Here is a 16,095-nt window from a genome sequence, read left to right on the forward strand (position 1 = left end):
AGCAGGAAGGAGAGGGAGCAAGGAAAGAGCAAACAGAGGAGGAAGGAGGGGAGGAGTGGAGGAGGGTGTGATGGGGGACAAACCAAGGTGGAACTCTGATGATGCTAAATTTGGCAAAAGGAGAAGACTTCTGTGTGTGTGTGTGTGTGTATGTCGGGAGACTTGCTGAATCGGCCGTGGTTCCAGTTTCACGCCTCTGAGTTTGACAGAGGGGAGGAGAGGGAGGGAGAGAGGGAAAGGGTGAGAGAAGGAGAGAGAGAGAGAGAGAGAGAGAGAGAGGGTCCCTAGCCAGTAATGTTCCCTCAGGGCAGACGGGCAAAAGGATGGAGGGATGGAAGGAGGGAGGTGAAGGGAGAGAAGGAGGCAGGCAGGAAAGGGGACAAAGTCCAGGAAGAACATTTCTACCTACCTTTGCAAACACGCCATCGCTTTGCTGCACAAAGAGCACACACGCTGCAGCATCTTCCACTGATGGCAAATAGACATTACGGGGCCGTGATTTGGCCCTTTAACTAAAATTTTCACCAGCTGTTATTCTATTGTTGGGATTTTCTACTTTTGCTCGATTATGGCAAAAACCGTGATATTTGGGTCATAACTGTCGTTTAACCTGATTACTCAGTGACTTTGGAAACATCATGCAATCATTGAACTTAAACTAAAAAACTGATTTTTTGCAGTGGATTTCCTTACATTTTTAACAGAATTTAACTATCAAAGAAATAAAATAATGTCACATAATATTAAAATAATAATCATAAAAATCTTATTCAATGCATGATGTGTATTTTAATGTCGTTTATATTTGCTGCATAAAATGTGAGAAAGCATCGCTGAAGTGCGACTCTCTGGCCCTTTTTGAAACGGCACAATAATCATTTTACAGTTTTACAGTTTTACAATCTTGTCTTCATAATCGTCGGAAGCCAAATTGTAATTGAAAATGAAACTCGATGAATCGCCCCGCCCCCTCCCTTTCAGGCAGACATCACTTTCCATTCATTTCGGGACACGTGCAAAAAAAAGTCACTGCTTGCAAATGCACGACTACAATATTCAAACAGAAAACACAGCTGAACGTTCACTGTCATGGTTTGCCTATCTCAGTTTCTGGTATCGAGTGTCTTCAAGTTGATTTTCATATTGAGCTGAAGTGACCTGAAGCTAATGGATGAGGGAGAGATGGGAAATCAGTTTAAAGACTTCGAAATATCAAGGATCGTTGGCGCTAAGTCAGACTACAATTGATATGTGGCTCAAATATACAAAAGCACAGTCGTCATGCTCAAACTCCTGAGCTCAACCTCGCCCCCTGAGTCCTTAAAATAACCCCAGCTAAATTCAGCATCCACACAACTTATTTGCATGTGTGTTTGTTTCCTGTGCAGGCTCTTTACATACACACCTGAGAAAAGCTACCTGACTCTTGTTATGCAAAACATGCAAAGCATTTGTTCTTCATTCCTCCAGAACAGAATACTGAGACACCTTAAAGTCTGTGTGTGTGTGTGTGTGTGTGTGTGTGTGTGTGTGTGTTACTGTGCATTTAAGCTCCAACTAAGCGAAAAAAGAAAGTGTGTGTGTGTCAGCAGTGAGGTGTGTGCTAATGGACATCTAAATGCTGCTGATGTTACGTTGAATAGTTTAAGGGCCCTCAGGTCCCCTTAGACCAATATTGGGAGAGAAAAAGTGAGGGAGAGAATGTGACTTCTGCAAATCGCTTTGACAAGGACACCCACGCCTCGAGCGGCGTCCTCTTTCGCCTCATCGAACACGCACACACACACACACACACACACACAAACACACACGCACACGTACTGCGACATCCACACCTCAGCAGAATCGTGAGGTGACTGTTGCGCTCCGAACAGCTGACTTGGTAGAGGACGTTTGTGTAGGGGGAGCTGAGTTCAGTTTGAAGTCAGTTTTGAAAGAGAGCCGAGAAACAGTTTGCTCACGATGGCCGTCGCACTGCGCGCCGGAGAAGGGCAACTTGTTTTTTTTACGTATTCCAAAAAGTTTTGAAAGGGTTCACAGTCATTTCTGAAAGCATAGCATTGCTATCATCATCTGCTCCCAGTCTCACACACATTGTCACTGTTATATTATCCCCCCCTTCCCTTATCTGCCTCTACATTCACCAGACTCACACACTGGAGAGCCCCCCTCCGGCTCATCTTACCTCAAAGTCGTTGGCCTTGTTGTAGTGCATGTTGAGCGCCCTGAAGAGCTCTGCGTCGCGGCCCACCATCAGCTCCTCCGCAGCAGTCACGCCCTCGTTGATGGACTGCCGGGCGAACTTCTCCATCTGGATGTAGTAGAACTCCCTGAAGTTGCTGAACCACTTGATCAGCTGGGAGGTGATGCAGCGATTGAACTGCAGCGGAAGACAGTCGAATAGTGATTCATCAGACGAATAAAGCAAACTCACGTCATCAGTTCATGAGATCAGATTAATTAGATTTAGTAGAAATAAAAACAAAACCGTTCAAATGAATGTTGCTTCTGGTTTGACGGTGCTGTGGATTTCCAATAGCACAGCATGATATTTGCTTGGGTACATACATGCATGGTGAAATGTGAAGTAGCTCTTGTAAAAGAAAACTTTATCAACTCTGAGCTGTAAATGTCTGAATAAGAGGAAAACAAAAATGAAAGGAAGTGTTTTTACAGATGAGCTCTTTGTGCGCTTCAGAATGAATCAAGCATGCAGCCTGAAACACAGGTCACTGAAATGAAAAAGAGGATTTCTGCATCGCCTATTCATTTTTAAGGTTTTTTGGTCAATTGCAAATGTGTCTGTTTGAAATCAAGCAACCTTTGTTTTGGTTTGTTTACAGCAGCATTCGTCTCACTCAAGCAAACGCTGCTCTGCTGGTGTGAATTAGTAAGTTTTAGTTATTTTGATGGGAATATCAAATTCCCAATACATTTACCTGCATTTACCTGCATTGTCGCGTGTGTACGTGCGTGCGTCCTCTGTTTGTACATAATGCGTGTGTGTAAACCCCCACAAATTAACTTCAACTAACACACACACTCACACGGTTAAAATCTCTAAAACATTTCAATTTATCCACCTCATTAGTCACTAAAACACTGTCTACACCTTGAGGGTCCTTGCTGAAAAAGAAAAGAAAAGAAAAGAAATGGCCCCCTGGAATCCTTCCTTATCAAACAAGAATGACCCAAATATTGTCTTATTATTTTGCCATTCGGACTGAGCCGAATCAACATGAAACAACTCTGTTCAAACACTGTTCCTGCCCTGCAGGCCTGGACAGCACACTGCAAAAAATGTCTGCCAGAGTCGGACATTGAAGCAGTCTTTCAGCTGACAGAGCGTCTTTTTTTCTCCCAGATGTCATGTTGAAAAATTCCGAATAATTGAATATTTGAACTCCACTTTTACTCGTTCATATATATTCCAGCCATAAGTGATGTGAAACATGCTGGATCACAACACAAGGACAAAAATAAAGGCAAAAGACAAATGAGACACATTAATTAACGCACATGCGGTAGCAGTAAAATGTTGCCGTTGATTCTTGTATTTGATCACCTCGCGGGGGCGAGGGATGAAGGGGAATGACGGAGGAGCAGTGCTTGATCTAATCTGACCTTTGTGTACATTGTTGGATAAAGCATGTGATCGTTTGCAAGCTGTACGTTATTTTTCATCATTTTCATTATAAGAAAGAAAAACATGCAGGAAAAAAACCACAGTGACAGCCCAGTGAAAGCGTGTGTGTGTGTGTGTGTGTGTGTGTGTGTGTGTGTGTTTGTGTGTGTGTTCGGTGAAGAGGAAAAACGGCTTTGATACGGAGATTAAGCTCGGTATTGTTACAAGACATTGTCTCACAGGAACAAGGGATGAGCGAGAGCGATCGGGGGAAAGAGAGAGAGAGGGAGAGAGATGAATGGAGGGAGGTAGCACGGAAGAGGAATGCAGGGAGAGAGAGAGAGAGCAGAGGATGACAGAGAGGGAAAGAGATATTTTTTCAGGAGCTGTCAGAGGGGGTGACATAATGGAGCATAATTGGGAGGGAGGGTGTGTGTGTGTGTCTGCAGCAGAAGGAAGGGGAGTTGGTTTTACAAAGCTGTTTGCGGGAGGGAGAAGTGTGTGTGTGTGTGTGTGTGTGTGTGTGTGTGGCGTGGGGGCGTTTTGACCCACAAAAGAGTTGCACGAAAAATGAACACGATAACTCAGCAATTAACACACAAACACACACTGTTACACACACACACACACACACACACACACATAAGCCAATGTCATCTGTCCGTCGCGAATCACAAAGAGAGCAAACAGCACGTCACAGACAACCTCTGACATGCAAACGACATACACACATGAGATCATGCTCACTCCAGTCCCCAGACACCGACAAATGACTCCAATTCTCACATGTGCAAATAAAGATTATTCAACTTTCTGCGTGTGTATTTGTGTGCCAGAGATTTGTTTTTTAAAGCAAACACACCAAACATTCAGCGGTTCCAGCTTCTCTCACGTGAATAATTGCTGTTTTTCTTTGTCTTCTATACAAACAAAACAGGTCTTTAGGACAGAAAAGGCTATTTAAAGATGACACCCTGGACTTCTGACGGACAATTTTCATTACTTTATGACATTTTATAAACCGAACAATTCAGCACTTGTTGGCATAGTTCAGATAATACTGGCGTATTATATTAGCTCTGTCTTTGTTTGGAAAGCCCCCTGCCCTGTCAGCAGTTTTAGACACTTATGTCTTGTTTTGTTGGCGGTCTATGGGGAAAATACTGTTGCAGTACCTTGCTTGTCCACTGTATGCGAGGCTGACTTTGCCACACTGTTCGCTGATGACCGTCACCGTCACTGCACAGCCATCTTTTAGGTCTGTCTGAGGGTCTTATGCATCAAATGATGCTGTACTACTCAAATCACAACAAGGAATCTTCAAAACTGTGCCTGTTTCCCCTCCAATTGTCTTTATCAGACTACTGGTGACACCAACTACACAGAACTCAAAATCTCTGAGTGTCAAGTGTGTGTTTGTCAGCCTGATCGTTTTTCTTTCAAAGGGAAGATATTCCAGGAATGACTTCACATGTAGACAGGACACAAACACGCACGCACTCAGCCGTCCCACCATCTGCCCTCCCACCCACCCACCCACCGTCCTGTCCAGCTCATCACAATCAACAGAAACCAAAAAAACAAGAGACAAAAGACAGAAAGAGAATGGAGGTGGGGGGGGTGGGTGGGCGGGGTAATCAAAATGCTGAGCTCGAGGAATGCCATTTTCTGTTTACAACGAAAAGGGGGAAAGAGAGAGTGTCAGAGAAAGTGTCAGGGTGCCTCACCCCCCTTTCTCCTTCCCTTGATGGCGGGTGTTGTCAGCCCCCCCAGGCCATTTTGGAAGGGCAAACGCACACATCCTTTAAGAATCTGCCCACTTCAACCGGATTCGTCGTAGCTCGGCACATTTTATAGAGGACAGAGTGAATGTGCACGATCAACACAAATCCATGAGTTGTTACACTGAAGGTTTCCTGTGGATCCTGGAAGAATAGCTGTTGTAGTAACTTTTTCAAATTACATTTTGGGCATTTCTGCTTTACTAGACAGTATACACTGCAGGGAAGTTGTTTGTCCGTGTGAAGTTTATGAGGCAATTTCAGGCAGAGCATACAAAGCCTCTAATTCATAGTCATACAGTCACCGTAGTTTATAGAAGGTTCTGGTTTGCAGAAGAAGTCTTGCTTAATTTTTAATGCAGCACTGCCAAACTTTTGCAAGACACAGACGGAAACTGACTTCAGGCCACTGTATGACTATTTTATATTGCTTTTTTAATCATTACAACTGTATTTCCCCATTAACTTTGGCCCTTTTGCTTGTCTTTTGGAGCTAAACACCATTAGCCTTTGTGCTGTGATGTTATTAATGGTCATAATTCTGAGGCTTGGATTTGTTTTGCTCCATTATTTAGCAACATTTCCCCCAGACTGTCTGATTATTTTCCAAGAAAGAAAGGAAAACACACAAATTATTGCCAGGCCTGAGTAACCTTCAAAACTGTTTCTCACCAAACGGTACCTGTTCTCTATTTTTAAAACAGTGAGCAATCAAGAAAGATTTATTTTTACATTTTTTCATTTAAAGAGAGCCTAAAGAATTCAAAATATAGCTACGTTGTTTCAGATGAGTAAAACTAGGGACAGATTTAAATATTTTGTCATCTTTGCCATCGCTTCAACATGGTAATTACTCAAGTTCAAGTATGTCTGGATCAGTAGACGAGGTGTTGCTGGTTCATATCCCGACGTTGCCAAATTGGCTGTGTAGCTCTAATTGACAAGACGGGTGAGAGGCGGGTTGGACGCTAATTGATTCCTGCTGAGACGGCGGCAACGAGATGTCATTCCAGCCTCTCAAGGCAAGAGTCTTCAGGGCTGTTGTTGAGAAATGTGTTGCTGTTTTGCATTCGGTGCTTGTGTGTGTGTGTGTGTGTGTGTGTGTGTGTGTGTGTGTGTGTGTGCGCGCATGTAAGAACCCCTCAGCTGGCAGGGAACTTGCGTGTGCGAGTCGGAAGGAGCTCCCTGAGCCAGCGAGCGTCTAATTAATCCTAACTCCAGTCTTAACGAGGTCTTAATTACTCGCGCTGACTCTCTCAAGACGAGACGGCAGGGACCTCGGCGTCTCGTGCTCACATATATGATTGTCTGGTCAGAAGGCAAGAGCTTTCACTACATAATTAAGATCCCGTGTGTGTTTCTGTGGATGTGCGTGCTTGCTCATCTGTGCCTGAAACAGTTGTCAGCTCAACCCACTTCCCACACCGAGCGATGCAGCCTTTGTGCGTAAGAGGCTCATCTTTAAGAACCAGTTTTCCCATAGACAAAGTCCATTCAAGTCCAATTAGGGGAAGCCATTCAGGGCCCTAATTCCCTTACAGTGAATCTGCCTGATCCTCCGAACACATGCTACTTATTGTTCCCTGGGAAGGAGGGGGGGGAGGAGGGGGAGGAGGAGGAGTAAGAGAGAGGGTGAGAGAAAGAGAAAGAGAAAGAGACATTGACCCGGATTTTGGAAATATGGTAATGATGAGGGTAATGAATGCAGTGGGACAATGAAACAGGACACACACATACACAGACAGACAGCAACAGGGTGCTCGCTCTCACTCAGCCCTCAGCGCGCGCACACACACACACACACACACACACACACACACACACACACACACACACAGAGGAAGGCTTGAAAAGAACAGCCTCACTCATCACAAATAGGATTATCCATGATTCATTTTTTTATTAAGCAAAATAATATCTGCAGAGTTCCTCCCACAGATAAATATGCTGGATTAAGTGGGATTACGACTCAATTAAAACTAAATTTGACGATAAACCATTATTTGCATAGATGTGAATAATAAGAAACTGTAATTTTCTTGAAGACTAAGAGTGTAGATATATTCTTATTGTCAGCAAATCTCATGAAAACAACAAGCCCAACGACAAATTACTCCTCCTAACAAGTGTGTTTCAGTTGTCCAAAAATGTGTTGTATTCCTCTGTGCCACAGAGCTCTATTGTCCAAAAACTATTAAAAACATCAGTGCATCACACCGCTATAAAGGGTGTAACCACGTACCATGACACACGTACCCTGTGGTTTATTTTGAGTCGATCCCACAGACACCATCCTGCTGCAGGAAATTTTAAAGCACAGCAAATAGTCCCTCCCCTCTGAAACGGGAGTAAATAGATGCACCATTGACCCCTGTTTTTGATGCTGTTTGTCTGCCGTTCCAATGCTGGATTCAAATGGCCGACTAATGCACGGAGTATTCACAGGAAATGATGCCAGTTGTACTGTTTTAATTTGATCTAAGTGATATCAGTCTCACTGCGTGACGTTCACTCTCTTCACTCCATGTTGGAGCTACTGCTGATGCATTCCTGAAGGACTGAAAGCTTCAGGGTTATACCTTTTAAAGATGGAACTTGTCGATGTGGAAAAGCAAAAAAGTGCAAAGCTATCTGAAGCTAAACCTCAGGTTCGGCTGTCACAGAGTTTTCAATAAATTCCAGTAGGAAGGTGCTTTCATTCTGATCAGTCCCAGCGTTCGTGGTTCTGACTTCAGTTACAGATCGAGCCTGTAATACTGTCCATCTGCTGAGTGAAGGGGCAGGCCAAAGCGCTGCAAATATCTCCTAATCTAAATCCATGTTTGTTGAGATGAAGAGATTAATTGAATATCAGTTTGGAGATAAACCCACAGATTGGAGACGGTCGTATCTAATATATGGAGAAGCTAATATCAATCTCTGAAAGATAAACTCTTACACCAACTGTGCGTTAACTCATTAGTCCTAATTTATTCATTCTCCAAATTAAAGCCTAAAGCCACGTAAATATTAAGTATATTTAGATAATTGAAAGTATGAGTGAGACACAATAAGTAAGCTGATTATAGAAAATGATCACTGTCAGCACACAGCAGTTTTAAATGGTTTTGTTTTGGCCAAACCGATGGTTGACGAGGTTCTTTAAACTTGAGTGAGTTTGGGGATGTGCAGATATGTTTAGTCTCATAAAAGCATGAGAAAGAGCTCAGATGTTCATTCATTTACAGTTTCTCCTGCTCAGAGATTTTCAGAAAAACTGAAGCTTGCACATTTGAAGGGTCTGTCAGCAGATATGTAGAACCACTTATTCACTTATTCAGTGCATTCACTGCTTTCAAAATGGCTTGTCACCATTTGACCTGTGTTAGCTCAAAGGGTGGCAGTGGCTCAGTCCACAGGAGGACTGGTGGCCGGTTGGAGATCAGCATGGACCAGTCAATATGGAGGTGAACTGGTAGCTGGAAAGGTGCCCCTTCACCTCCAGGGCATTATTATACTATTATCCTTTTTATTATTCGTAGTAGTAGTAATATATTTAAGGTTGGGAGATTGGATGAGTGTATCCGCTGTTGGTGCATTGCCGGTAGCAAGCTCACCCAGTAGCACAGCAACGTAAAGACCCACTGAGCCGATGGGGGAAAACCGGATATTTTCACATCTGAACTGACGATTTATTGCAGATGGTTTTGGTGAGTTTTATCTAGTTTGTCGAGTTTAAAAGACGTCTATTTTACGATGAGTTAACAAGGCAGTTCAGCTCGTCTCACTTGAAGATGATGCATTCTTAAGGCCGTGAAGAAACTCTTGAACAGGATTGTCAGTGTTAGCTGTTAAGCTGTAGATATTAAGGCAACAATGTGGGACTTTTTGGAGAGCTGAAAAGTTTTAAAGCATGTTCCTGTGTCCGGTTCCTGCGAAACAAATTCAACGTTTTCCCTTTCACTGCGTCAGTAACACTGAACAGAGGTATAACTGGGTATTATGATGTCCATCTTTATCACTTAATAGACTCCCAGTTAATGACAAATCAGACTCACACTCACATACTGGGAGCAGGTAGCAACCTTGTGTTTGCCTAGCAACCTGGTGTCCCAGCGAACCTTGTTGCCATGGCAGCCGATGAGGATGTGGCACTGCCACAAGGAAGTGGTCACCACAGATATGAGCCAAAGGGCAGCTGGTGTGTGTGTGTGTGTGTGTGTGTGTGTGTGTGTGTGTGTGTGTGTGTGTGTGTGTGTGTGCGCGTGCTCATTTGAATACAGCGTCCTGAATCCGTAGAGGAGCCGTATGCTCTTTTGCAAAACACATAGCAGCCTGTAAACACAAAACAATCCCAGCCTTTGTTTTAAAGCTGTTGTTCTGTTGTCATCCTTTTCATTTGTTTGTCCTCCCCTCCCCTACTCCCTCTGTCATTTTCTCAAAACCCCCGTAACACACACACACACACACACACACACAGGCACACTTTCCATCGTCTCCTGTTTTCTCCTCATTTTTCTCATGTTGCCACTGTTCATTTTTCTCTCTGATTTTATTTCCTGTCTTTCCTTTTTTCTACTCTGTTTTTCTATGTCCACTGTCTTTCTACCTGTGCATCCTGCCATCTGTCAGATCAATGCTTACTCTGTGATTATTCATCTCGTTTCTGTATTCAAAGAAAAGTTCAACTTCTCATTTTATGTTAGTGAGAGTGAAAGCATTGTGTGTGTCTATGTGTTTTTTGGGTAATAGGGAGAGTCAGGGTGTGTGTGTGTGTGTGTGTGTGTGTGGGCTGGGAGGGGGTTTACAGTACGTGTGTGTGTGTGTGTGTGTGTGACAGGGAAAGTGGGTGTTAACAACCCCCCAACCCCAGGCCGATTAAGGCCAGAAACTCTAATTATGCCACAAAGACGTCACAGACTGGAGCACCCATCTGCGCTATAGGGTCTCACACACACACACACACACACACACACACTCATACAGAGTAACGGAATAACACACGCAAACAATAAAGCGGAATAATATCAGACAGCAAAATGCGCAAACGTCACAAGCAGATGACCGCGAGGCGATCTGCCAGTGAAGGAGAGGAGAGTAACGAGGAGATCGGAGAACAATCATGGACAATTAAAACGGCTTCCCACAAAGACGCATACCTGTTTACAACAGCTCATCTGCCCCATCTGCCACTGAAAAATACACTGATGTGATTTTTGGAGTCTGATTGGAACGATGCCGTTGAATTTTGTGTCCATGCTCGGCCTGACAGTGACTGCAACGCTTGTCATACCACCTGTCTATTCAAGCCAGAGTATGAGTCACTTTTTCCTATCTCCTTACATTTGTATGCATGCGCATTGTGGATTTTATCTCAAAATGACTCAGAGTCACAATGCAAATTTGACCTTTTTCTATATCTAGTTTTGAACACGCAAGAGCAAATCTTTACTTTGCACTCATATCAGTCTCGTAATTGTGCCCTGGCACGATGAAATGATAAGCACGTCCACTGAACGATGAGTATTTTTAGCTTATTAAGTAAAAATCGGCGCTAACAGTGATGACTAAAATATTTTGCATTCTGCATTTGCTCTCCCACAGTCTCTAGAGAAATAAATAGAATGTATTATGGGTGAAAACAAAAAGGTCAGGAAAGTCAGATGAACAGAGAGACTTGAGAATGACAGGGTGTGAAACTGAAAGCTGGAATTAGAACAGAAATGTAACAAGAGGTTCATAAAAGAGAAGAAACAGGAGAGAAACACGAGGAAGAAGAAAAAGAAGGTCTTACCTTGACGTCGGAGAAGAATATTTTAAGCATGTTGGAGGAAGGGTAGCGGGTGTAGAAGAACATCAGCTTGGCCTTCTTCAGGTGGTTGGGAGACAGGCCCTCCTGAATCTGAATAATTTCATGTTAAGGAGGCAGCAGAGGGAAAGTTTTAGCAGGACTTTGAGTCCAAGTTCATCCACTACTCGTATTTATGATAATATATGGTCACATTTGTTACATCTTGTGCATTTTTTCTACCCTGTTGGAAAATTTTTAACTGTGCAGTAGTACAAGCACTCTATTTATGATCCATATTTGACTGAATTCCAACATATGGCATTGGTAGATTATTCAGAAAAATTTCATTTTTATTATCTGCATATAATGTACATATACATAGTTGTTTTTCTTTTATTTTTTATCCAGTTTCCTTTTTATCTTTGATCCTTCTGTGCCACTTTTTTGCCTATTTGCCTATAAAGTTTCATCTTATTTTATCTGATCTAAAATAGTCAGAAAATATCTATTTGAGTCGCACGGGTTCCACTTGTTAGCAAAAGGCTGGAGGAACCAAATGAGAGTCCCATTAGGTCCAGTGAACAACAGCCATTTTCCTGAGTGAATTTGTTTGAAATTGTCATTTGAAAAAAACAAACAAAATTAGAGGTATGGTGTCGTGATGGCACTCTCTCAGTTTACAGGGAGTAGAATTTGGGTTAGAACAAAATTACGAGAGAAAACATGCTGCTCATTTTAACCTTCTGTCACACACTGCCTCTGTAGCCTCAAACGTGGGTCAGATTTTTACATTTATTTTAATTTATTTTTTTTAAATGTGCAGCTGCAAACCAGTTTGTTTTTTGCTCAGTGTTCTTCAACACATCAACCGGCCCAGGCTTTAGTGAGTCACGCACAAAAATGATTTGCAAAAACAGCCGTCACACGTCAGCAGACAAATTTGCCTAATCTTCACGGGTATTCAGACCGCAGCGCAGACACAGACAACAGCGGGCTGAAGGAACCTTTTAGTTCCTCGAAAAGTAGTTACTGGGACCAAAAGTTCCTGGTACTTTGGGTGAAAACGCACCTATCACTGAGAAGGACAGTGAACATCAACAGTGAACCCTGCCTCTCACCAAGTGCATGATGGGATAGACACAGCTGGTGCACGCTGGCCCAAAACAGCTTATTCCCACATGCAGTCATTACAAAAGTCACAGCTCGTTCTGAGGGTCACAAACAACCTGAAATGCCTTCTTGCATATCAGAATTTGATGAATCTAGAAAAGCCTGATCAGTGAATCAGTTTCAGTTCAATCTCTGATGTGAATCCTCTCAAAAGGGCCTGAGGAGGCATCTTGTAACACGGCACCTCGTTCTCTTACATCCACACCCACAAACCTGGAAAGAACAAGCAGGCGTGCAACATGAATGAATTTATGCTCCCTCCCCTTGATTATTCATTCATTAGTTTTTAAAAGCAATCCACCAGAGCCAGCGCAAGTGTGACAGAGAAGACTTCTGTAACCACTGAGTGACTAGTGCCAGAGAGTGACCACTGCAGTACAAGTCAGGCGGTTGACAGCACTGCCGTTAACACGACCACAGAAAGTGCAGAGCTACAATGAGCGAACACCAGTCCTCTGGTAGGCGTGCCATTTTACACCCAAAGCAAAGAAACCAGAGCACCTGCTGGCTTTGGATCAAATCCCACATTCACTCCTGCATCTCGCCGGCTCTGCAGCCCCGGTGTCTATCCCACTGTCTCAACAAGGAAAATAATAATTGTGGAGGCCCCGGTTGCAGGGGCAGCGTGTGTGTCTGTGTGTGTGTGACAACAGCTGTGCCCCACCACGCTGCCATTTCCCCACCACATTAACGGCCCTATAATCTATCAGAGAAGATGAGGCAATCAATGGAACCCCCTGCAAGGTCAATTAGCGCACAGACAAACACACACACATACAGAACCCCCAGGGGCCCTATATGGCTGGAAAGGGGGAGAGGGGAGCATCAGCAATCAGGAAAAGAGGGAGAGACAGGAAGTGAGGATAGGAAGCAGAGGAGAAATGGAGAGATAACCGCTGATTATGACAACAAAAGTAATCGGACTACATGTCGCAAATGGCCGCGATTCCACAGCACCGTTCACTCTGCCTCAGTAACCGAAGCGAGAGGCCCGTCGTATTCGTTTCATCATTCATGTAGCAACAGATACGTCAGGTCACCGGACAACAACACCATCGCGTCGTTAACATTCATACCAACCTGTCACTGTCTGTGTGTGTGTTTAGAGCGGATAATGTTTTCTACACACACACACACACAAACTACACAAACAAATACACATGAAACCTCACAAACATGACTCAGAGTAAACAATCTGAAACAATGTAATGGAAAAAAGCAAGTGATGTGTGTGTGTGTGTGTGTGTGTGTCATAATAGCTAAAGTAAGTCAGTGAATAAACAATGCGTCTGATAATCTTTTCTTTTTCTTCCACTCCTCTTCCTCTTCCCCCTTCTTTCTCATTGGTCTGTGTGTGTGTGTGCGTGTGTTCATCCTGATGCACATCTGTGAATGTGTGTGTGTGTGTGTGTGAGTGTTTTGTGCATGGCTCACTGTATCAGCTGTAACTTGACCTTGCTGCCAGGTGTGTGTGTATGTGTATGTGTGTGTGTGTGTGTGTGTGTGAATGGGGGGGGGGATTGGGAGGAGAAGAGAGGGAGGGGGGATACATTCATAAATGAATGGGGGACATCTGCTCAGTTCTGTACAAAGGATTAAAGATACACAGACCTGAGAGAGAGAGAGAGAGAGAGAGCATGTGTGACTGTTTGTGTGTGTGTGTGTGTGTGTGTGTGTGTGTGTGTGTGTGTGTGTGTGTGTGTGTGCGCGTGCGTGCGTGTGTGTGGGTGGGTGTGTGAGCGCCTTTTATGTGAACTATGATCGATGCAGAACACCTTCACCGCTCTGCCAGGCTTTCTTGAAGCCTTAAATCCACTGACAGTGGCATCATTGTTTCATCCCTACCACACCAATCCACTCTGGAGGCAGAGACGGAGACAAAACAAGAATACGAACGAAGAGGAGAGATTGCATAAATCACCGTGTGGCTATTTTTGAGAAAATATTAGTGAAGTTTGGCATGTTGCCATGACGGCTTTGGGCAAATGTTAGTGTGTGGACAGGACATATATTTAAGAATGTAATTTGTCGATCAAAGGATGGTTCAGTTACTGGAAATGCATCATTGCAAAGTCCTAAGATCGCAATCGGGGTGCATCTGTCTTTTCAGTATCTTTTCAATGAATACAGTAATCATTTAGTCTATAAAATGTCAGAAGGCGGTAACATAAAAGCCTGTGACAATCTCAAACGTGTTACTTTTCTCAGACCACCAGTCTAAAAGTCAAAGATATCCCATTTCCAATATTAGAAAAAAAAGAGAAAAGCAACAAATGTACACACTGGAGAAGCTTTTTCCTGAATACATTTTCTGTTCATCCACTGTAATGATTCATCCACAAAATTTCATGGAATAGCAGTGTCAAAATTTGTTTCGAGGTCATCATAATATGAATTCATGAATTGAACTGATGGGGAAAAAGACATTTCTCATAAAAGTGGCTGAACTCATTTTGAAGGATTGCTGTTATTAAAATGAAATCAGCAAACAATTTAAGAATCTTTTACCAACAAAATACAAAAGGGAGGGTTGAGGGGTGGTCAATATCTTTGAAATACTAATGTCCAATTTCAAAGACTTTTTTTTCCTTCCAGATGAATGGAAAAGCATTTTGGAATGAAACGGCTCAGTGGGATCAAGAGACGTGTCAAATATTTCTTTTTTAATTAAAGCAACATCTAAATTGGCTTTGAAGACGACACTGTGATCACATCCCCATCACAGCTGCAAGGAGTTCCTATTTGTCAGGTTCAAAGTCTTATTTTATTTTCACTTTGTTCTTCAAGCGTGTGTGTGTGTGTGTGCGCGCGTCTGTGTGTGTGAGTCAAAGTGTGTGCATGCGTGGTCGCCGGGAGAAGCCCTCTTCATATGAAAGGTTAGGAATGAAAAGATAAACAGCTACCTGCAAACACCTGTCCACATGCACACGTCATGAAAGGGAGTGTGTGTGTTTGTGTGTGTGTGTGTGTGTGTGTGTGTGTGTGTGCGCGCGCGCACTGTGAAAGGAAGCAAAACACACACCGCTGCCGAGCAACTGCGAGTGAAGGCCAACAAATGAAAGCTAGTAGGAGAGATCAACAAGAAGCAGGGAGACAACTAGCTTAAAAACCTTTAGAGATTAATGTGTACGTTTCAGATATGACCCTTCTCCTTATGTGTGCCCACACACACACGCACGCACACACAAACCCCAAAACACGCACATTTAGAAAGCTTCCATCAATAAGGCCAAGCATTCACCTGTTCCTCTTCCGTGCTCTTTGAAATACGATTAGCTTTGAGCTCCTATGTACAAGGTCTTACACCACACCCACACACACACACACACACACACACACACACACACACACACACAGTGAAATATGATTTGCTTTGAGCGTTTATGTACAAAGTCTTTGTGATGAAAGAGAACCTAACAGCACAAGAGTGTCTCAGACTGTGTGTGTGTGTGTGTGTGTGGGGGGGGGTGTTGAGCTCACCAGCCTTTCTCAGCAGCTTTAAACACCACAACCTGCTGCACAGACTTTAAAGAGCTTTAGAGAGCAGTGTGCGACCTGTTTAATCTTCCCCTACTTGCAAGACCCATCGCGCCCCGTTTCATCTTCCCCACTCAGCAAGGAAACAAGAGTGTTCGACCAGCAACCAATTAATGCGGGTTAATTGATATTAAAGCCTTTCTTTGACGACTGCTTGCTGCCACTGCCAAGTTGTTTGACGGCATTACAAGTGTGGAAATAATATCATTCAG

The 16,095-nt window shown here is 43.4% G+C and overlaps 1 protein-coding gene across 1 annotated transcript in view; it reads right to left on the bottom strand.

The window, feature by feature from the left end:
• LOC143315951 (prospero homeobox protein 1-like) overlaps window positions 1-16,095 on the bottom strand; it is a 36,288-nt gene that overhangs the window by 13,070 nt on the left and 7,123 nt on the right. The window contains exons 5-6 of the mRNA XM_076723563.1: window positions 11,180-11,287; window positions 2,186-2,380 (exon numbers count right to left, since the gene is read on the bottom strand). Of these exons, the coding sequence (XP_076579678.1) occupies window positions 2,186-2,380; window positions 11,180-11,287 (303 nt within the window). The remainder of the gene's footprint in view (window positions 1-2,185; window positions 2,381-11,179; window positions 11,288-16,095) is intronic.

Source organism: Chaetodon auriga, chromosome 23 (assembly GCF_051107435.1).
Source record: "Chaetodon auriga isolate fChaAug3 chromosome 23, fChaAug3.hap1, whole genome shotgun sequence".
NCBI lineage: Eukaryota > Metazoa > Chordata > Actinopteri > Chaetodontiformes > Chaetodontidae > Chaetodon > Chaetodon auriga.